The sequence below is a fragment of the Salmo trutta genome, chromosome 7 (genome assembly GCF_901001165.1).
Source record: "Salmo trutta chromosome 7, fSalTru1.1, whole genome shotgun sequence".
NCBI lineage: Eukaryota > Metazoa > Chordata > Actinopteri > Salmoniformes > Salmonidae > Salmo > Salmo trutta.
Genome location: NC_042963.1, coordinates 53,580,008 through 53,604,640, shown reverse-complemented (window position 1 = coordinate 53,604,640; position 24,633 = coordinate 53,580,008). Strand labels below are relative to the sequence as shown.

Here is a 24,633-nt window from a genome sequence, read left to right as displayed (position 1 = left end):
GTCTACACACACCGTCTACACACACCGTCTACACACCTGCATAGCCGTCTACATAGCAGAAGCTTAGAGCATTTTAATGCCTATTGCATGTTGCTGAAAGCTTCATGTCAATGATAAAGGTCATTGATTATAACATGTTAAAGAATGTCATGCGTTGCAAGTGTTTCATCTACCGGTCATGTAACGTGTATGTAAAGGCTTGGTGTAGTTCCTTTTAGTGTAGGTGTTTAGTCATTTGGCGAACAACAGATAGCCCATTGTTTTGTACCACTTCACGCAGAGTGGAATGGCATCTATAGAACAAGGTCAAACTACACAAAAACACGCACCTTTACCTGAGCTGTCCCTGGTTTGGTGTGGCCTTGACCTGTCCTCTCCTACTCTCTTTACTCCTACGGTTGGTTCTCAACATTCAACAACAGTGTCTGCTGAACAGAATAACCGTTCGATCCTCACACTTCTCTCTTTTTTATTTCTGTCTCTCTGTTCCACAACTCCACCACCACTCCTCTCCTCCTTTTCAATTGTTTCTTTGTCATCGTGTGTCTCTCCTCTCCTCCCTGATCTCACGACACTAACATGCGTGACCATATTGCTTCTCTTCCTCCACCGCCTGTGCTTGTGCTCTCCTGCTGGCTCATCATGTCCTATTATGTCTTCCGTCTCTTCCTCCTCTTCATCTCCTCCACTTACATCTCCTCATCCTTCCTCTTCTTTCTCAATCTCCTCCTCCTTTTTCTTCTCATCTTCTTAATCTCCTCTTCCTCCTCTTCCATCTCCTCCTCCTCTTCCATCTCCTCTTCCTTCCAATATCTCTTCCTTACCTTTCTCTTTCTTCTGCCTCTCTCTTCCATCTCTCTCTTCCTTCCTTCCTTCCTTCCTTCCTTCCTTCCTTCCTTCCTTCCCTCTCTCTTCCTTCCCTCTCTCTTCCTTCCTTCCTTCCTTCCTTCCTTCCTTCCTCTCTCTTCCTTTCCTCTCTCTTTCTTCCGCCTCTCTTTCTTCTGCCTCTCTCTTCCTTCCTTCCTTCCTTCCTTCCTTCCTTCCTTCCTTCCTTCCTTCCTTCCTTCCTTCCTTCCTTCCTTCCTCTCTCTTCCTTTCCTCTCTCTTCCTTCCCTCTCTCTTCCTTCCTTCCTTCCTTCCTTCCTTCCTTCCTCTCTCTTCCTTCCATCTCTTTTCCTTCCTTCCTTCCATCTCTCTCTCTTCCTTCCTTCCTTCCTTCCTTCCTTCCTTCCGCCTCTCTTTCTTCCCTCTCTTTCTTTCTGGATGTGTTTGGTCCTTTTTCTCTCCATCTATATCCCTTCACCTCTATTTCTCTCTGACTCTCTTACTCCCTGCTCCCTCTCCTCTCTTTCGCTCCCCCCCGTCTCTCTGGGCCCCCTTCGCCTCCCCAGGCGGCCGGGGTTCCTTCCCCCCCGGATCTTTCTGCGAGCCAGCAGCATCCCCATCCTCCCCTCTCGCGCTCTAACCTCTGCTCTCTTCTGTATTCTGCTCCCTGTGGCATGGCTGTAGAGTCAGGTAAGTCTTCCTCTTCTCCCCGAATGCAGTCCCCTCCTCCTCCTATGACGACACCCCCCCACCTTATATCCCTGACCCTCCTCTTCTGTCATCCTCTTCCTCGCCTTAACCCCCCCCCCCACACACACACACCACCACCTCCACAGAGAGACACACACACACACACACACACACCACCACCACCACCACCACCACCACCACACACACACACAGGCCACCTACAGTCATAACCCAGAGGCAGGCTCTTCTGAAAGGTTTATCCATGACACAGACAGAACTGATATCTCCACACTTTTGAGGAAGCAGACATCAGGAGAAAGACATAATGACATGACTGCTAACATCAATGTCTAGGTAGTGGATATTATAAATATCACCAGTGGTCCAATACCTATATTAGATATCTGAAATACTATTTCTCAACAAAAAAAATCACCTTTTGTGTAAACATCAATTGGTCTGTATATTTTACACACACACACACACACACACAAACAGTACACACATCTCAATGGTATCAATCAATGTGTGTGTGTATATGTGTGATGCAAGCCATCACTATATGAATGTCTGTTGTTCCTATTGCTTCCATTTGAGTGTTTTGGGTCTTGCTACATGTCTGCACACAGCCCCAATAAGGAGTTGATGCTGAGGCTGACTTTGACACAAACACACAGAGAGAGGCACATGTTACAACCTCCGCTTCATTCTAATGTGGACATCAAACGTTAATCATTCGCTCGGTACACACGTTATTCCCACTTGCGACGGTGTAATGCAGAGACGGCATAACTTCCAGAGCTCAAGACATCCACATAAACAAAAGACCTAGAACTCATCAAGCCCTTCATCAGAGTAACCAACCTCCATCCAACTCCTTGCATGATGGCTTTTTAATTCCAACGTTGCAAAGCCCCCATCCCCCATCTCCCATCTCCCATCCCCCATCCCCGCCCATCCATGGCTGCCTGTCCATGGAAAACATCATTCTGTGAATCAGGAGCCCTCTCCATACTGGCCGTCCTCTAACTCGCACTGTGAAGTAGACAAAAAAACACAGAAGCGGAAAGACAGACATCCCACTTTGTCAGCCCCCTGTCCCCCTCCCATCCCCCTTCTCTTACCCCCCCCCCCCCCGCTTTGCAGGGGGCCACATGCTGCGCTCCTGGCATCACCTGCTGGATGGACGAGGCAATGACAGGCTAAGCAAGAAGAGCGATCTTCAATCACGGCTTCTCTTTGTGTCTATTTAGTTCAGTTTCTCCCCTCCCCCCACACCCCTCCCCCCCCCCCCTTTTGTTGGTCTGTTTGTTTTCCCCTTCTGATATGGATTATTACTCAACGAGCTCAAACACTCTTCCTATAGAACCTTAGAACCTTAGAACCCTGATCAGAGTTAGAACCCCCCCCCCCAGAAACCCCGACCCTGTTTGTAGCTAGTGTCTGTGACCGTGTCTGTAGCTAGTGTCTGTGACCGTGTCTGTAGCTAGTGTCTGTTGTGTCCCATCATGTCTTGTCCTGTTGACTCTTTGCTTATGATACTGCCATTGAGAACATGTCAAAACCAGCTGTTGATCAATATACACTGCTCAAAAAAATAAAGGGAACACTTAAACAACACAATGTAACTCCAAGTCAATCACACTTCTGTGAAATCAAACTGTCCACTTAGGAAGCAACACTGATTGACAATAAATTTCACATGCTGTTGAGCAAATGGAATAGACAACAGGTGGAAATTATAGGTAATTAGCAAGACACCCCCAATAAAGGAGTGGTTCTGCAGGTGGGGACCACAGACCACTTCTCAGTTCCTATGCTTTCTGGCTGATGTTTTGGTCACTTTTGAATGCTGGCGGTGATTTCTAGTGGTAGCATGAGACGGAGTCTACAACCCTCACAAGTGGCTCAGGTAGTGCAGCTCATCCAGGATGGCACATCAATGCGAGCTGTGGCAAGAAGGTTTGCTGTGTCTGTCAGCGTAGTGTCCAGAGCATGGAGGCGCTACCAGGAGACAGGCCAGTACATCAGGAGACGTGGAGGAGGCCGTAGGAGGGCAACAACCCAGCAGCAGGACCGCTACCTCCGCCTTTGTGCAAGGAGGAGCAGAAGGAGCACTGCCAGAGCCCTGCAAAATGACCTCCAGCAGGCCACAAATGTGCATGTGTCTCCTCAAACGGTCAGAAACAGACTCCATAAGGGTGGTATGAGGGCCCAACATCCACAGGTGGGGGTTGTGCTTACAGCCCAACACCGTGCAGGACGTTTGGCATTTGCCAGAGAACACCAAGATTGGCAAATTCGCCACTGGCGCCCTGTGCTCTTCACAGATGAAAGCAGGTTCACACTGAGCACGTGACAGACGTGACAGAGTCTGGACACGCCGTGGAGACGGTTCTGCTGCCTGCAACATCCTCCAGCATGACCGGTTTGGCGGTGGGTCAGTCATGGTGTGGGGTGGCATTTCTTTGGGGGGTCGCACAGCCCTCCATGTGCTCGCCAGAGGTAGCCTGACTGCCATTAGGTACCGAGATGAGATCCTCAGACCCCTTGTGAGACCATATGCTGGTGCGGTTGGCCCTGGGTTCCTCCTAATGCAAGACAATGCTAGACCTCATGTGGCTGGAGTGTGTCAGCAGTTCCTGCAAGAGGAAGGCATTGATGCTATGGACTGGCCCGCCCGTTCCCCAGACCTGAATCCAATTGAGCATATCTGGGACATCATGTCTCGCTCCATCCACCAACGCCACGTTGCACCACAGACTGTCCAGGAGTTGGCGGATGCTTTAGTCCAGGTCTGGGAGGAGATCCCTCAGGAGACCATCCGCCACCTCATCAGGAGCATGCCCAGGCCTTGTAGGGAGGTCATACAGGCACGTGGAGGCCACACACACTACTGAGCCTCATTTTGACTTGTTTTAAGGACATTACATCAAAGTTGGATCAGCCTGTAGTGTGGTTTTCCACTTTAATTTTGAGTGCGACTCCAAATCCAGACCTCCATGGGTTGATAAATTGGATTTCCATTGATTATTTTTGTGTGATTTTGTTGTCAGCACATTCAACTATGTAAAGAAAAAAGTATTTAATAAGATTATTTCTTTCATTCAGATCTCGGATGTGTTGTTTAAGTGTTCCCTTTATTTTTTTGAGCAGTATATATATATATATATATATATATATATATATACACACAGTTCAATATAAAGTAAGTTATGAATAGTCCACTATTTGCTTAGTTTGAATGTTTGAGGTTAGAGTTGAAATCCAACTGATAATACCAACATGGATCTAGGAATGTGTGAGCTTGCATACGAGACTGTGATGTGAGTGTATTTCAGACGGTGTGTGCATGGATGCGTGTGTAGATACTGTAAATGCCTCTTCGTTGGTTACTAACGGTCACCATCCTATTCCTCCCTCCCTCCCTCCCTCTCTCTCTCTCTCACTGTCTTTGTCTCCCTACAGCACCCGTAAACAAAACTACATGATGAACTTTGCCAGACAGACCGGCCTACGTCACTACTACAGCCGAAAGAGGCGGGCACTGCAGCATGCCTAACCAATGGATTTTCCCTACGACCTGCCAATATGACCGACCAACCAACCACATTCCTTTCTCCTGATTCCATATCACCCTGTCAATTCCTGCCCTCCAGCCAATGGAATCCAGTCAGCCTTAGACCACACCCCCTTCCCTCTCCAACCCCCACTCTGCCAGAAAACATGGGCCATCCCATCAGTTTATGCTGCAACCAATCAGAAGCCTTCCCCACCCCCAATGTGACTGGAAGGAAGGAGACGTGAAGGAGCAAGAAAGGCGGACATTTTGTTTACTTTTAATGGACTTCCGGGTTTCTAGTTGTTTTCTAATCGTTGCTGTAAGTGGTTATTATGATATGATGATTCCCTGTTCCAGTTGCGACACAATGATAATACTACCCAGCCCTGGATTTCCCCCTATCACCCCATCCTACCCACCTAGTCCTACTACTACCACACTGTGAAATTATTAAGAGAAATATCACTGATGACCAGTGACATAGAGTTGGATAGAGGGCACACAGTCACAGAAGCGATAATGGCAAAGCTAAAGGGGGGTGGGGGGGTGAGCCCTGTTTCCAACTCTATGCCAGGATGCTGGGGTGTATTCATTAGTCCGATTCCGTTGCAAAATGAAAACGAACAGAAACCATTTACTGTTTACTCTAGGAGCCGAACGGAAACAAGCGGAGCAAACGGAATGAAAATGGAGAGAGATCTAACTGAATTTGTCCAATAGAAACTCTTTGGAGTAAACGGGTTTCCATTGCAAAACATTTTGCAACAGTATCTGACTAATTAATATACCCCTGGGCTATTTGGCTGAGCCGGAAGGAGAGGGCAACACTCCTCCACCTGCACCAGTATCTAGGAGTAAGATCATTACAGTGATAACGATGCTAAAAATAGTACTGTGTTCTTGCTGTTCTGTGGGTTATTTTCGTGATGAGTCGACTGTGGCCGTGTTTTGTTTAATTTTTTTTTTTTTTTTACTAATTCACATTGCGCAATTTTTTCGGTTGGATGAGTTTTTTTCCCTTGTTTATTGGATGAGGGACAGATGGATAAGGGGCAGGGTGGATGAACGAAACCCTGCCGTCAAGGCAGACGGAAGGAAGGAACAAATCGCAAAAATAGAGGGAAAAAAACAGATAAGAAGAAAAAAAAAGTTAAAAGACCGAACAACGATTTTGTTTTTTTATATATGTTGGCTCCTGAAAATACAGATATTTATGGTAAGCGGTTCTCCACGTAACCTATTTAAAGATACACTGTGCGTGAAATCTGTGTTATTTTCTAGTGTTAAGTTATTAGGCAGTTATTCAGCCTCTCGGCTCTCGGCCTACAACGTCTCCCTCTCGCCCTCCCCCAGCATCCCTCCCATTCTCGTGCTGTTACCCCCTCCCTCTCCCCGTGCTGTTACCCCCTCCCTCTCCCTCTCCCCGTGCTGTTACCCCCTCCCTCTGCCCGTGCTGTTACCCCCCTCTCCCCGTGCTGTTACCCCCCTCCCTCTCCCCGTGCTGTTACCCCCTCCCTCTCCCCGTGCTGTTACCCCCTCCCTCTCCCCGTGCTGTTACCCCATCCCCCTCCCTCTCCCCGTGCTGTTATCCCCCTCCCTCTCCCCATGCTGTTATCCCCCTCCCTCTCCCCGTGCTGTTACCCCCATCCCCCTCCCCCTCCCCGTGCTGTTATCCCCCTCCCTCTCCCCGTGCTGTTACCCCCATCCCCCTCCCCGTGCTGTTACCCCCTCCCCCTCCCCGTGCTGTTACCCCATCCCCCTCCCTCTCCCCGTGCTGTTACCCCATCCCCCTCCCTCTCCCCGTGCTGTTACCCCCCATCCCTCCCTCTCCCCGTGCTGTTACCCCCCCATCCCTCCCTCTCCCCGTGCTGTTACCCCCCATCCCTCCCTCTCCCCGTGCTGTTACCCCCATCCCTCTCCCCCTCCCCGTGCTGTTACCCCCATCCCTCCCTCTGTGCTGTTACCCCCATCCCTCCCTCTCCCCGTGTTGTTACCCCCCTCCCTCCCTCTGTGCTGTTACCCCCATCCCTCCCTCCCCCCGTGCTGTTACCCCCCCCATCCCTCCTTCTGTGCTGTTACCCCCCTCCCTCCCTCTGTGCTGTTACCCCCATCCCTCCCTCCCCCCGTGCTGTTACCCACCCATCCCTCCCTCTGTGCTGTTACCCCCATCCCTCCCTCCCTCTGTGCTTTTACCCCATCCCACTCTTTCTCTCTGCTGATTTCTGCTCCCCGGAGATGAGGCTCCATCAGTGTTGTTTTTTGAAGTCTACTGTGTAATATGGACCCTCTCCCACCCTTCTCTCTGTAACTCCACTATAGCAATCTCCTGTACATTTAAGTATATCCACTATGGGGGACACCCAGCAGCCTTATAAAAGGGAAATAAAGAACTGTCCAAACCTCAAGAGATAGTCAGTGTGTGTGTGTGTGTGTGTGTTGTGCTTGCATATATAGATTTATATAATAGCTTCATAACATTCAAAAAGAGAAATTGCTGATTCAACAAAAAGTCACCAAAGAGCTAACACATAGTCCAGTTGGTGTATAAAACATTTATTTCACAATCATAAAAAAAATATAAATGTATCTCTATAGAAAGGAGCCAAATGCATAATCTTCCATTGTATTTGGTAAAAAAAAAAAATTGTTTAACTTGTGTCTCCAGGTTGATGCATACCTCTATTTGGTTGGACTGAGTATGCAGCAGTAGATAGTAAACCGTTCAACCAACAAATCCCTAGTACTCCTCACGTCCGATAATTAAAAACCAGCACCTATCTAAAAAAAAAGAAAAAGTACATGATTTTAAAGTAAAGCTTGTGAGTTACAGCCCCGTTAACAGCATAGTCATCATCGCCACCACGAGGGGGACCGAATTAACCGCAACACGGTGTCCTGCGTTACAGTAGTTATAGTCACAGCACGCATACGTCATGGTGTAGACAGTTCCTTTCAGTCGGAGAGGGTGTACCTGACCGCAGCCCGTCGGCGCCACGCACCCCCGGGTGGACAGGGCGCTGTGGTTTCCGTAGCGACCGTTGCCCGTCATGCAGAGTTCCGTGGGAGGACACTCAGTCAGGATGAGGTCAAAGGTCTTGTTCCGGTACATGATAGGGCTGTAGTAACACAGCAGGTTGTTGTTACAGTGGAGGACTGGGAGGAGCAGGGACAAACACAGGATGGCAGATAGAGCCGGAAACATCTGGGGCCTGAGAGAAAAGGTTGTGAACTATTCATTCATGTCAGGCGGCGTTAGAGGGTAGCCTGGTCCCGGATCTGTTTGTACTGTATAGCTAGTTCCTTAGGCTGTGTTTAAACAGGCAGCCCAATTCTGATCTTATTTCCACTCATACTAATTCTTCTTTACATCCAATCACAGCAGATCTTTTCTCAGAGCTGATCTGATTGGTCAAAGGAGCAGTTAGTGAAAAATAGATCAGAATTGGGCTGTCTGTGTGAACACAGACCTAGTCAAACACTGAACGTCATCATGACATGAAAACTACTATAGGAGTTGGCCAGACAGCACAACAGATCTGAGACCAGGCTAGAATTGGAGTGGCATTGGAATGTAACAGAAACTGCTGATTGGCAACCCACCTGTCTAATTAATCAATTGGAACAAGAGCTTGATGGGTAGGTTGCTGACTTGCAATAAAAAACGAAATACCAACTTGTCAAACAAACCAGTCGTGCTTGCATGAAGTTACAGGTATGTCCTGGTAATGAACCTTCTAGTCTCAGTTTATCTAAAAAGACAGGTTGAAAGCCTGTGTGTATGTGTGCTCTCAACCACAGAAATATTAACAGCTTGCTCATGCAATGTCAATATGTAGGATGAAGACTTACCTGCCCATTCTTACGACTCTGGGGTTGAGAAGAATTTCAAACTGGATACAACAGGTGGTGTACAATGGATGACAGATGCTCTGTATACTATCCCAACACTTACTGCTGGTCGAACCTGTACCATCTAAACTCAAACGAAGTAACCACACCCACTCCCGTCACCTGTTATTCAGATCAGGACAGACTGGAGCGGGGAAAAAAATAGATTTTAAAGTAACTGTTCAGTGAAAATCTCGTTCTGTTAACGCACAGCCAAATAATGTTGACTGATACCCTGGCCAAAGCATAATTTGAACACTTAAAACCCCCACCTCAGAGCGTTTCATAAACAACACTGGGGTTGATGAGCTAGCCAATCAGCGGTCAACTGATGTGAATATTTACTACGACTAGTATACGTCCACCAATCCAACAGAATGGATTAACATAAAGATCCAATGGAGCCCTTTTTCCTCTCAATATCATGATTTCTGGGTAACAATTAAGTACCTTACTGTGATTTCTTTTTGACCATTTGAATTAAGTGACAAAAATAGCTTCTTAGTAAATAGCAACTTCTCAAGCAAGAATTTAGCTAGGTGTGGGTGTGGTCTGAGAGGGGAAGGGGAAACTGAAAACTAGCTCTTATTGGCAGAGGGGATTGAAACTCTTATTGGTCTATCAACTAATTTACCACCTGGTGATGTCACTAGGCCGGCCAAAACTCCAGGCCACCAAAACAGGCAGCCATTTTAAACACCTCTTACACTAAAAAAAAAGGGCATTATCACAATATTATTCCAACCTAAGTGTGGAAATATAGATAAAACACAAAGAATATGTTTTTATTTTTTACTGCACTGGGCCTTTAATTCCCATTGTTTTGGAAGGACAATTATTTCACTCATTGGAATATTTCTTAGAAATCTGGAGACACTGGACAGTAAGTTCAACATGCTCTCTTTATTCACGCCATTCACCAGCTACCACACTGAGAACTGCATCTTTTACCATGTCAATATAGCAACATCACTAAAACATAGATTACACTTTACGTAAGTTATTACAAATAATTGAATAAATAAGCACATTTACACCGGAAATAAAATGTATTTGCTAAAGTGTCATCCCTTGCGTGAGGGTGGGGACAGTGACTGTGGCTAACAGGCCTGCCCCCAGCGACAAGTAGGGCTGAATTCCAGACGGACCCCTAGCCTCTACTCTTTAGCCACTCCTGGAGATCTGAGAGGACTTTATAGATGGAATTCATGTTGTTTTCTCCATGTAGCTGAGTGACGGTGTCATCCTCCGCAACGTTCTCATCTCCAGGGCATCTATCCAGAGGGTCCGTCGCGGTAGGAGGCTTCTCACCGCGCCCCAACGTCACTCCTACCAGCCTCTTAATGTAGGTATCAGAGGCTGGAGGCTGGTTACACTGGTCACTACAGCAACACCTAGAGAGTTAGTTAGAAAAATGTATGTAAGTCACTCAGGCTGTGGTGGAAAAACTTTTTAAAAAGTAACCAATTGTCATAAAGGTATAGATACCTTAATTAGAAAGTTACTCAAGTAACCCAGTAAAATACTACTTGATTTAAAGTCAAAAAAATATTTGGTTCTAAATATACTTAAGTATCAAAAAGTATAAATAATTTCAAATGCTTTCTATTAAGCAAAGCAGGCGGCACCATTTTCTTGTTTTTAAAGATGTATATAGATAGCCAGGGGCCACACTCAGACATCATTTACAAAAGACACATGTGTTCAGTGAAGTAAAAGTTGTCCCAAATATAAATAGTAAGGTACAGATATCCCCAAAAATAACTGAAGTAGTACTTAAAAGTATTTTTACTTAAGTAATTTACACTAATAGCAATTGGCAATGCATATCACATATGTAAAACCACACCGTAGACCCTAATTTAACACACCTTATTCTACTTATTAGCTGCTAGACAAGACCTTAACTAGCTGAATCAGATACGCTAAATTAGGGTTGGACTGAAAACCTACAGGACAGTAGATCTCCAGGAAGAGATTTGGGCAGCCCTGTTATACAACATATCAGAGCTATAATACAGGAGGGGGGGACACCATTTTGGAACATTCAGATAGAAATATGCTATGTAGAACAAACATGACTGACATGTAGAATAAGGAACTACGTCTGCTCTGTTTGTGGCGTTTCTAATCTGACAACTGGCTAAAACAGGGCCACTAATGTTGATGTCCACTGTCCCTGTGAAACTACATTTAATAAAGTCAAGTTTGACTACTGAACCTGTATGTCACGTTATAGCTGACCCCTCGGTAGGTCACGGCACGGGTGGAGTTACAGAGGTCAGGGGTCAAGCAGCCCTGTGCAGACAGGATGTGAATGGGACCGAAACGGCCACTACTAGTACCACAGCGCTCTTGCGGGAGACACTCGGTGGTGGAATCGTTACTGCAGGACCTGAGGGGGAAGAAAAAAAAAAACACATGGGAGAATCTCAATTGCATTTCCTTGATTCCTTAAAACCCATCGGATGAGAAGGTCAGAGAGGCGGGACCTTTTGAGAAGGAAGCAAGATAATGTGAGGAGACAAGAGAGTTGACAGACCCAAAATGGGAACCTCTAAACAGAATCCTTAGGAAGTCCCAACTCTGACGTCACGCCATTGAAGTTTACATTTAAAACGGTTAGGTAAGGGTAGGGATGTCCCAAAGATAGCACTAACAACCCAAAATTGTTCCAAGAGGTGGAACTTTGAAAGTCAAATTACTATGGAACGATTTTCTATATAAAGATTAAGCCTAGTCCTGACTTAAAAAGCTTCTACAATGGAAAAAAAAAAATCTCCATTGAGAATGCTTTTCAGTCCCGGACTGGGCTTAATTCGGACTGTGTTCAGTCCCGGACTGGGCTTAATCGGATTGTGTCCAGTCCGGGAAACTGGTCCCCAGTGATGTAATGGGGGGGGGGGGGACACACCAACCTTCCTTTGTGCTGTAGAGGGCAGAAGTTACACCGCAGACTGGTACTAGGAATATGACTGTCCATGGCTGTCACAGTTAGGACTAGGAGGAGGAGGACACAGAGGAAGGCTGCTGGAGCCAGGGGTTGGGGAACAGTCAACCTGGAAGATGCACAAAATACAATCTACACACAATCTTGAGTTTGGAAAAGAAATTTCTATAAAAAAAAAGAACTCCTTAATATATTTCTAGTCAAATGTTTATTATAGCTATACCAAAGAGGTGTGGTAAAACCCACTAGTGTGGCAGCAGCATGTAACATGGGCACCGTTTTATCGAGGTGGTTTGAAACATTTGAGCAAAACGTCAACAGACATTCCAAAAGAAAAAAATCAAAAGCAGACACTGCTGAGCATTTGTAATGTGAGTAAAGAAGCTGTTGTTCACCTGTGTTTTCTCTGTGACGCCATTTTTCCTGGTCCTGTGTTTACAAAAGACATCTTGGCCCGACTGTGCCTGAAGAAGATTCTCACGCCCAGCAGGGTTGTGTTCATTAGGACACATAACAGAAAACCATTTTAAAACTTTTTTTTTACAAAGAGGGGTGGAAATTAGTGTTCCTTATTGGACAGGTTGGATAGTCCCGCCCTGTTTTTATTCCATTTTCAACCGTTTGGTGCCCAATGAACACAACCCACGGGGCTGCTGATTAGTAAGAGGAGTCAGCTGTGTCACTCAGCTTTAATCAACATCTCTGTGGGTTGGATTTACATAATCAACCGTCTTAAAAATCATACCATCTAAAACTTCTTCTAACAAAACAAACCAGTAATACAACTGAAAGAAGACTATATTGTTTATTGTGAAAAAAATATAAATGTCATGCTCTTTTTTTAGTGTGTCTCTAAACATGTTCATGCGTCTCTAGTACTGAAGGTAAATATGTGACCACTGCATTATCTACTATACAGACACCACTTACACCCTCTTCTTGAGGGTTAACTGGTAGCGTCAAGTGAAGGTTAATGCCACATTCAAAACAACTGGGAACCGTGGGGAAAAACGAACTCCAACTACGTATGATAGTTTTGAACTGTCATCCAACTCTGGAATATCAGGCCTCTTTCTGAAGCTCTGACTTTCCAACCTGAAGATAACTGGCGTCATGATTTGACCTGGTATATTTTAAGAGTTCCCTGTTGTTTTGCACGCGGCAAAAGTCGCACAACATGACACACGCATTAGGGTTCCGGTCAGTTTCATTTCAGTTCAAATTAATTCAGAAAGTAAACCGATTCTAAACCTTGACATGCATAGAGCATGCATCCTGATTCTTCACCATTTAAAAAAAAAAAGTGTTCAAGTACACACTTAGGGAGAAGGGTGCAAATTGGGATGCATGCAGCCAGTCATCTTTTTGATATGGATATGTGTAAAGGAAGGGAAGGCCAGTCTATAGTGTATGTGTCCCTTCCAGGTAAATGTGAAGAAATCCTCAAGGAGAATTCCCTTCCAGGTAGACGTGAAGAAATCCTCAAGGAGAATTCCCTTCCAGGTAGACGTGAAGAAATCCTCAAGAAGAATTCCCTTCCAGGTAGACGTGAAGAAATCCTCAAGGAGAATTCCCTTCCAGGTAGACGTGAAGAAATCCTCAAGGAGAATTCCCTTCCAGGTAGACGTGAAGAAATCCTCAAGGAGAATTCCCTTCCAGGTAGACGTGCAGAAATCCTCAAGGAGAATTCCCTTCCAGATAGACGTGCAGAAATCCTCAAGGAGAATTCCCTTCCAGGTAGACGTGAAGAAATCCTCAAGGAGAATTCCCTTCCAGGAAGACATTAAGAAATCCGCAGAAGGGCAGGTGATGAGCAATTTGTTACATTTAAATGTACATAATAAGAGAGAAAACTGTCACCAATCAAAAGGGCAGGTTCTCCAGCACCCCTAGAGCCCAATCTGTGCACGTGCCTGGTTGAAGGACAGCTTTCCCTCCATATAGAGAGGCTCCTGACCCACCCCCCAAAACAAAAGATGAGATCAAATCAAACAATTTAATCAAATGTGTATCTACAGTATAAATAAAGCAATTTTTACATCAACAAACATCAAATGTTGCGAGGAGTTTTTGTTAGATATGATTTAAGAATATTGTTGTTTTTTTAAATGCAAAAGAAAACAGCAACATGAATAAGACAAACTAAATCATGTCAAGTCTCTCACCATCTCTTCCTCGTCTTCGTCTCGGTCTTCATGCCCCCAGTCTTCCTCACTGCGTTGGTCATATTCACTGGCATCGTGGCTGTACTGGGGAATCAGCACATGGTGAAGCCTGTCCTGTCTGGTCACAACATTATGTATTATTAATAACATCAAACATTTATATTATAATTATTATTATTTACATATCTTTGATCCCAGGAATGGAAACCCCTATCCTGACGTTGCAAGCGTCATGTTCTACTAACCGAGCTAAAGAGGACATATGTTATCATGTTACCGAACACATGATACAGGAAAAACAAAACGAGCCACCAATTAAGGCACCACTCACTCACAACCGACAGTTATCAAACTCACTTTATTTTCCTTCGTATGTAAACGACCTGGAAGAATGAAGAACAAGACAACGTATTAGTGATGCCATACGACACAGAGGCAAAATAACATGCCAAACAAAAGCAACAGTCATCTTACAAATGACAAAAATACACTTAAACAATCAGTGGATACTAGTCATGTCTCTTAATGCTCATCCTTGAACACATTATATATTGAACTGACCTATCATAGAAACATACATGTACCTCTGTACCAGACCTATCATAGAAACATACATGTAGCAGACCTGTCATACTAACATACATGTACCTCTGTACCAGACCTATCATAGAAACATACATGTACCTCTGTACCAGACCTATCATAGAAACATGCATGTACCAGACCTGTCATACTAACATACATGTACCTCTGTACCAGACCTATCATAAAAACATACATGTACCTCTGTACCAGACCTGTCATACTAACATACATGTACCAGACCTGTCATACTAACATACATGTACCAGACCTGTCATACTAACATACATGTACCAGACCTGTCATACTAACATACATGTACCAGACCTGTCATACTAACATACATGTACCTCTGTACCAGACCTGTCATACTAACATACATGTACCTGACCTGTCATACTAACATACATGTACCTCTGTACCAGACCTGTCATACTAACATACATGTACCAGACCTATCATAGAAACATACATGTACCTCTGTACCAGACCTGTCATACTAACATACATGTACCAGACCTGTCATACTACCATACATGTACCTCTGTACCAGACCTGTCGTACTAACATACATGTACCAGACCTATCATAGAAACATACATGTACCTCTGTACCAGACCTGTCATACTAACATACATGTACCAGACCTGTCATACTAACATACATGTACCTCTGTACCAGACCTGTCATACTAACATACATGTACCAGACCTATCATAGAAACATACATGTACCTCTGTACCAGACCTGTCATACTAACATACATGTACCAGACCTGTCATACTAACATACATGTACCTCTGTACCAGACCTGTCATATTAACATACATGTACCTCTGTACCAGACCTATCATACTAACATACATGTACCAGACCTGTCATACTAACATACATGTACCAGACCTGTCATACTAACATACATGTACCAGACCTGTCATACTAACATACATGTACCAGACCTGTCATACTAACATACATGTACCAGACCTGTCATACTAACATACATGTACCTCTGTACCAGACCTGTCATACTAACATACATGTACCTGACCTGTCATACTAACATACATGTACCTCTGTACCAGACCTGTCATACTAACATACATGTACCAGACCTATCATAGAAACATACATGTACCTCTGTACCAGACCTGTCATACTAACATACATGTACCAGACCTGTCATACTACCATACATGTACCTCTGTACCAGACCTGTCGTACTAACATACATGTACCAGACCTATCATAGAAACATACATGTACCTCTGTACCAGACCTGTCATACTAACATACATGTACCAGACCTGTCATACTAACATACATGTACCTCTGTACCAGACCTGTCATACTAACATACATGTACCAGACCTATCATAGAAACATACATGTACCTCTGTACCAGACCTGTCATACTAACATACATGTACCAGACCTGTCATACTAACATACATGTACCTCTGTACCAGACCTGTCATATTAACATACATGTACCTCTGTAACAGACCTATCATACTAACATACATGTACCAGACCTGTCATACTAACATACATGTACCAGACCTGTCATACTAACATACATGTACCAGACCTGTCATACTAACATACATGTACCTCTGTACCAGACCTGTCATACTAACATACATGTACCTCTGTACCAGACCTGTCATACTAACATACATGTACCTCTGTACCAGACCTGTCATACTAACATACATGTACCAGACCTGTCATACTAACATACATGTACCTCTGTACCAGACCTATCATACTAACATACATGTACCTCTGTACCAGACCTGTCATACTAACATACATGTACCAGACCTGTCATACTAACATACATGTACCTCTGTACCAGACCTATCATAGAAACATACATGTACCAGACCTGTCATACTAACATACATGTACCTCTGTACCAGACCTATCATACTAACATACATGTACCTCTGTACCACACCTGTCATACTAACATACATGTACCTCTGTACCAGACCTGTCATACTAACATACATGTACCAGACCTGTCATACTAACATACATGTACCTCTGTACCAGACCTATCATAGTAACATACATGTACCTCTGTACCAGACCTATCATAGTAACATACATGTACCTCTGTACCAGACCTATCATAGTAACATACATGTACCTCTGTACCACACCTGTCATACTAACATACATGTACCTCTGTACCAGACCTGTCATACTAACATACATGTACCAGACCTGTCATACTAACATACATGTACCTCTGTACCAGACCTGTCATAATAACATACATGTACCTCTGTACCAGACCTGTCATACTAACATACATGTACCTCTGTACCAGACCTATCATACTAACATACATGTACCAGACCTGTCATACTAACATACATGTACCTCTGTACCAGACCTATCATAGTAACATACATGTACCTCTGTACCAGACCTATCATAGTAACATACATGTACCTCTGTACCAGACCTATCATAGTAACATACATGTACCTCTGTACCACACCTGTCATACTAACATACATGTACCTCTGTACCAGACCTGTCATACTAACATACATGTACCAGACCTCTCATACTAACATACATGTACCTCTGTACCAGACCTATCATAGTAACATACATGTACCTCTGTACCAGACCTATCATAGTAACATACATGTACCTCTGTACCAGACCTATCATAGTAACATACATGTACCTCTGTACCACACCTGTCATACTAACATACATGTACCTCTGTACCAGACCTGTCATACTAACATACATGTACCAGACCTGTCATACTAACATACATGTACCTCTGTACCAGACCTGTCATAATAACATACATGTACCTCTGTACCAGACCTGTCATACTAACATACATGTACCTCTGTACCAGACCTGTCATACTAACATACATGTACCTCTGTACCAGACCTATCATACTAACATACATGTACCAGACCTGTCATACTAACATACATGTACCTCTGTACCAGACCTATCATAGTAACATACATGTACCTCTGTACCAGACCTATCATAGTAACATACATGTACCTCTGTACCAGACCTATCATAGTAACATACATGTACCTCTGTACCACACCTGTCATACTAACATACATGTACCTCTGTACCAGACCTGTCATACTAACATACATGTACCAGACCTGTCATACTAACATACATGTACCTCTGTACCAGACCTGTCATACTAACATACATGTACCTCTGTACCAGACCTATCATAGTAACATACATGTACCTCTGTACCACACCTGTCATACTAACATACATGTACCAGACCTGTCATACTAACATACATGTACCTCTGTACCAGACCTATCATAGTAACATACATGTACCTCTGTACCAGACCTATCATAGTAACATACATGTACCTCTGTACCACACCTGTCATACTAACATACATGTACCTCTGTACCAGACCTATCATAGTAACATACATGTACCTCTGTACCACACCTGTCATACTAACATACATGTACCAGACCTGTCATACTAACATACATGTACCTCTGTACCAGACCTATCATAGTAACATACATGTACCTCTGTACCAGACCTATCATACTAACATACATGTACCTCTGTACCAGACCTATCATAGAAACATACATGTACCTCTGTACCAGACCTGTCATACTAACATACATGTACCTCTGTACCAGACCTATCATACTAACATACATGTACCTCTGTACCAGACCTGTCATACTAACATACATGTACCTCTGTACCAGACCTGTCATACTAACATACATGTACCTCTGTACCAGACCTGTCATACTAACATACATGTACCTCTGTACCAGACCTGTCATACTAACATACATGTACCTCTGTACCAGACCTGTCATACTAACATACATGTACCAGACCTGTCATACTAACATACATGTACCTCTGTACCAGACCTGTCATACTAACATACATGTACCAGACCTGTCATACTAACATACATGTACCTCTGTACCAGACCTATCATAGTAACATACATGTACCTCTGTACCAGACCTGTCATACTAACATACATGTACCTCTGTACCAGACCTGTCATACTAACATACATGTACCAGACCTGTCATACTAACATACATGTACCTCTGTACCAGACCTATCATAGTAACATACATGTACCTCTGTACCAGACCTATCATAGTAACATACATGTACCTCTGTACCAGACCTGTCATACTAACATACATGTACCTCTGTACCAGACCTGTCATACTAACATACATGTACCAGACCTGTCATACTAACATACATGTACCTCTGTACCAGACCTATCATAGAAACATACATGTACCTCTGTACCAGACCTATCATAGTAACATACATGTACCTCTGTACCAGACCTATCATAGTAACATACATGTACCTCTGTACCAGACCTGTCATACTAACATACATGTACCTCTGTACCAGACCTGTCATACTAACATACATGTACCTCTGTACCAGACCTATCATAGTAACATACATGTACCTCTGTACCAGACCTATCATAGTAACATACATGTACCTCTGTACCAGACCTGTCATACTAACATACATGTACCTCTGTACCAGACCTGTCATACTAACATACATGTACCAGACCTGTCATACTAACATACATGTACCTCTGTACCAGACCTATCATAGAAACATACATGTACCTCTGTACCAGACCTATCATAGTAACATACATGTACCTCTGTACCAGACCTGTCATACTAACATACATGTACTTCTGTACCAGACCTGTCATACTAACATACATGTACCAGACCTGTCATACTAACATACATGTACCTCTGTACCAGACCTATCATAGAAACATACATGTACCTCTGTACCAGACCTATCATAGTAACATACATGTACCTCTGTACCAGACCTATCATAGTAACATACATGTACCTCTGTACCAGACCTGTCATACTAACATACATGTACCTCTGTACCAGACCTATCATACTAACATACATGTACCTCTGTACCAGACCTATCATACTAACATACATGTACCTCTGTACCAGACCTATCATACTAACATACATGTACCAGACCTGTCATACTAACATACATGTAGAGTTGGTTGGAAGTTTACATACACTTAGGTTGGAGTCATTATTAAAACTAGTTTTTCAACCACTCCACAAATTTCTTGTTAACAAACTATAGTTTTGACAAGTCGGTTAGGACATGCACTTTGTGCATGACACAAGTCATTTTTCTAACAATTGTTTACAGACAGATTATTTCACTTATAATTCACTGTATCACAATTCCAGTGGGTCATAAGTTTACGTACACTAAGTTGACTGTGCCATGTATAAATAAGTGTACACTTACCATTGCTATCACGCACCCTATCACTGTGAACCCTGTGAAGGGGATGAGTACATAGTACGCAGGGAACACCATTTCATGATCAGGGGTTGAAATGTCTGTAGATGTGCTGTTGAAATCCATGTCTCTATAGTTATACCCCCACGCTGTCAGGCCCCTTCCTCCCCTAAAACTTTGTCTCAGTATCTCAAGTTCCTCATTTTCACTGTAATGATAGAGTTTGATATATGGTCAGTTGTAAAAATGCCCAGAATATCTGGCTGGCACAGTACTGCACAATATAAAAGCTTCATACAACTAAAAAAAGATGCAATTCACAGGCAATGAAGGAACACAAAAAAACAACGTATTTGTTAAAATGATCGCCAACTTACCTATGTTTGAATCATCCTTCCGAAGCGTACATCCATTTTCTGATGTAGATAACAGGTCTATTCTAACATGTTTACATGTCCAGACGATGAGGAAACATCACAGGACACTGTATAGATGAGGGAAAACACTACTGGCTACAGTAGTATACCTCAACCTTCCTAATGGCATTCCTCAATGAGGAGAGGAGGCAGAGAGGAGTCTGAGTTAAACTGGTAATACATGTATTTACAGTAACGGGGGAAATTATAACATACCTACATTTAACATTTTTACATTGTACATTTTAGTCATTTAGCAGACTCTCTTAACCAGAGCGACTTACAGTAGTGAATGCATACATTTTCATACATTTTTTCCCCCCCCCCTTAACTTTTAATTGATCTTTAAAGAGTAAATGTATTAGAGGACTTACGTTTGTATTCTACACTGATATGTAGTATGTGTAATATATGAAGTATACACTAGGGGGCGGCAGGTAGCCTAGTGGTTAGAGTGGAGGGGAGGCAGGTAGCCTAGTGGTTAGAGTGGAGGGGAGGCAGGTAGCCTAGTGGTTAGAGTGGAGGGGAGGCAGGTAGCCTAGTGGTTAGAGTGGAGGGGAGGCAGGTAGTCTAGTGGTTAGAGTGGAGGGGTGGCAGGTAGCCTAGTGGTTAGAGTGGAGGGGAGGCAGGTAGCCTAGTGGTTAGAGTGGAGGGGTGGCAGGTAGCCTAGTGGTTAGAGTGGAGGGGTGGCAGGTAGCCTAGTGGTTAGAGTGGAGGGACGGCAGGTAGCCTAGTGGTTAGAGTGGAGGGGAGGCAGGTAGCCTAGTGGTTAGAGTGGAGGGGTGGCAGGTAGCCTAGTGGTTAGAGTGGAGGGGCGGCAGGTAGCCTAGTGGTTAGAGTGGAGGGGTGGCAGGTAGCCTAGTGGTTAGAGTGGAGGGGTGGCAGGTAGCCTAGTGGTTAGAGTGGAGGGGAGGCAGGTAGTCTAGTGGTTAGAGTGGAGGGGAGGCAGGTAGCCTAGTGGTTAGAGTGGAGGGGTGGCAGGTAGCCTAGTGGTTAGAGTGGAGGGGTGGCAGGTAGCCTAGTGGTTAGAGTGGAGGGACGGCAGGTAGCCTAGTGGTTAGAGTGGAGGGGAGGCAGGTAGCCTAGTGGTTAGAGTGGAGGGGTGGCAGGTAGCCTAGTGGTTAGAGTGGAGGGGCGGCAGGTAGCCTAGTGGTTAGAGTGGAGGGGAGGCAGGTAGCCTAGTGGTTAGAGTGGAGGGGAGGCAGGTAGCCTAGTGGTTAGAGTGGAGGGGAGGCAGGTAGCCTAGTGGTTAGAGTGGAGGGGAGGCAGGTAGCCTAGTGGTTAGAGTGGAGGGGAGGCAGGTAGCCTAGTGGTTAGAGTGGAGGGGTGGCAGGTAGCCTAGTGGTTAGAGTGGAGTGGAGGCATGTAGCCTAGTGGTTAGAGTGGAGGGGAGGCAGGTAGCCTAGTGGTTAGAGTGGAGGGGAGGCAGGTAGCCTAGTGGTTGAGTGGAGGGGTGGCAGGTAGCCTAGTGGTTAGAGTGGAGGGGTGGCAGGTAGCCTAGTGGTTAGAGTGGAGGGGTGGCAGGTAGCCTAGTGGTTAGAGTGGAGGGGTGGCAGGTAGCCTAGTGGTTAGAGTGGAGGGGTGGCAGGTAGCCTAGTGGTTAGAGTGGAGGGGTGGCAGGTAGCCTAGTGGTTAGAGTGGAGGGGTGGCAGGTAGCCTAGTGGTTAGAGTGGAGGGGAGGCAGGTAGCCTAGTGGTTAGAGTGGAGGGGTGGCAGGTAGCCTAGTGGTTAGAGTGGAGGGGTGGCAGGTAGCCTAGTGGTTAGAGTGGAGGGGAGGCAGGTAGCCTAGTGGTTGAGTGGAGGGGTGGCAGGTAGCCTAGTGGTTAGAGTGGAGGGGTGGCAGGTAGCCTAGTGGTTAGAGTGGAGGGGAGGCAGGTAGCCTAGTGGTTGAGTGGAGGGGTGGCAGGTAGCCTAGTGGTTAGAGTGGAGGGGTGGCAGGTAGCCTAGTGGTTAGAGTGGAGGGGTGGCAGGTAGCCTAGTGGTTAGAGTGGAGGGGTGGCAGGTAGCCTAGTGGTTAGAGTGGAGGGGAGGCAGGTAGCCTAGTGGTTAGAGTGGAGGGGTGGCAGGTAGCCTAGTGGTTAGAGTGGAGGGGTGGCAGGTAGCCTAGTGGTTAGAGTGGAGGGGAGGCAGGTAGCCTAGTGGTTAGAGTGGAGGGGTGGCAGGTAGCCTAGTGGTTAGAGTGGAGGGGAGGCAGGTAGCCTAGTGGTTAGAGTGGAGGGGAGGCAGGTAGCCTAGTGGTTAGAGTGGAGGGGAGGCAGGTAGCCTAGTGGTTGAGTGGAGGGGAGGCATGTAGCCTAGTGGTTAGAGTGGAGGGGTGGCAGGTAGTCTAGTGGTTAGAGTGGAGGGGAGGCAGGTAGCCTAGTGGTTAGAGTGGAGGGGAGGCAGGTAGTCTAGTGGTTAGAGTGGAGGGGAGGCAGGTAGTCTAGTGGTTAGAGTGGAGGGGTGACAGGTAGCCTAGTGGTTAGAGTGGAGGGGTGGCAGGTAACCTAGTGGTTAGAGTGGAGGGGCGGCAGGTAGCCTAGTGGTTAGAATGGAGGGGAGGCAGGTAGCCTAGTGGTTAGAGTGGAGGGGAGGCAGGTAGCCTAGTGGTTAGAGTGGAGGGGAGGCAGGTAGCCTAGTGGTTAGAGTGGAGGGGAGGCAGGTAGCCTAGTGGTTAGAGTGGAGGGGAGGCAGGTAGCCTAGTGGTTGAGTGGAGGGGAGGCATGTAGCCTAGTGGTTAGAGTGGAGGGGTGGCAGGTAGTCTAGTGCTTAGAGTGGAGGGGAGGCAGGTAGCCTAGTGGTTAGAGTGGAGGGGAGGCAGGTAGCCTAGTGGTTAGAGTGGAGGGACGGCAGGTAGCCTAGTGGTTAGAGTGGAGGGGCGGCAGGTAGCCTAGTGGTTAGAGTGGAGGGACGGCAGGTAGCCTAGTGGTTAGAGTGGAGGGGCGGCAGGTAGCCTAGTGGTTAGAGTGGAGGGGAGGCAGGTAGCCTAGTGGTTGAGTGGAGGGGCGGCAGGTAGCCTAGTGGTTAGAGTGGAGGGGAGGCAGGTAGTCTAGTGGTTAGAGTGGAGGGGAGGCAGGTAGCCTAGTGGTTAGAGTGGAGGGGAGGCAGGTAGTCTAGTGGTTAGAGTGGAGGGGTGACAGGTAGCCTAGTGGTTAGAGTGGAGGGGAGGCAGGTAGCCTAGTGGTTAGAGTGGAGGGGAGGCAGGTAGCCTAGTGGTTAGAGTGGAGGGGAGGCAGGTAGCCTAGTGGTTAGAGTGGAGGGGAGGCAGGTAGCCTAGTGGTTGAGTGGAGGGGAGGCATGTAGCCTAGTGGTTAGAGTGGAGGGGTGGCAGGTAGTCTAGTGGTTAGAGTGGAGGGGAGGCAGGTAGCCTAGTGGTTAGAGTGGAGGGGAGGCAGGTAGTCTAGTGGTTAGAGTGGAGGGGAGGCAGGTAGTCTAGTGGTTAGAGTGGAGGGGAGGCAGGTAGCCTAGTGGTTAGAGTGGAGGGGCGGCAGGTAGCCTAGTGGTTAGAGTGGAGGGGAGGCAGGTAGCCTAGTGGTTAGAGTGGAGGGGTGACAGGTAGCCTAGTGGTTAGAGTGGAGGGGTGGCAGGTAACCTAGTGGTTAGAGTGGAGGGGCGGCAGGTAGCCTAGTGGTTAGAGTGGAGGGGAGGCAGGTAGCCTAGTGGTTAGAGTGGAGGGGTGACAGGTAGCCTAGTGGTTAGAGTGGAGGGGTGGCAGGTAGTCTAGTGCTTAGAGTGGAGGGGAGGCAGGTAGCCTAGTGGTTAGAGTGGAGGGGCGGCAGGTAGCCTAGTGGTTAGAGTGTTGGACTAGTAACCGAAAGGTTGCAAGATCAAATCCCTGAGCTGACAAGGTAAAAATCTGTCGTTCTGCCCCCTGAACAAGGCAGTTAACCCACTATTCCTAGGCCGTCATTGAAAATACGAATTTGTTTTTTACTGACTTGCCTAGTAAAATAAATATTTTAAAAAATGTATATAGAATAGAATAGGCTATTCAGGGCAAGCTATACAGTACAGAATGATTCATAAATATATGTTCTGTTAAAGTATTCATACAAATAGCCTACGTAATGGACAGCTGTAGTAGCCTTCTCTCCGTCTACCACCAATTTAGGCAGATTTGTTCACTATTGGTCATGTTTATTTCATTCCACTAGAGGGACTGGTTGCACCCCAAAGAGAGAGTTCCTCATGAACCAAAAGTGACTCGACTAAATATCACAC

At 45.7% G+C, this 24,633-nt stretch overlaps 1 protein-coding gene across 1 annotated transcript in view; it reads left to right on the top strand.

Annotated features, from left to right (window-relative positions):
• LOC115196637 (reelin) overlaps window positions 1-6,213 on the top strand; it is a 46,447-nt gene extending 40,234 nt beyond the window's left edge. Inside the window, exons 31-32 of the mRNA XM_029757483.1 lie at window positions 1,510-1,515; window positions 4,984-6,213. Coding sequence (XP_029613343.1) covers window positions 1,510-1,515; window positions 4,984-5,077 — 100 coding nt within the window. The 3' untranslated portion in view covers window positions 5,078-6,213. The remainder of the gene's footprint in view (window positions 1-1,509; window positions 1,516-4,983) is intronic.
• The last annotated feature ends 18,420 nt before the right edge of the window (window positions 6,214-24,633 follow it).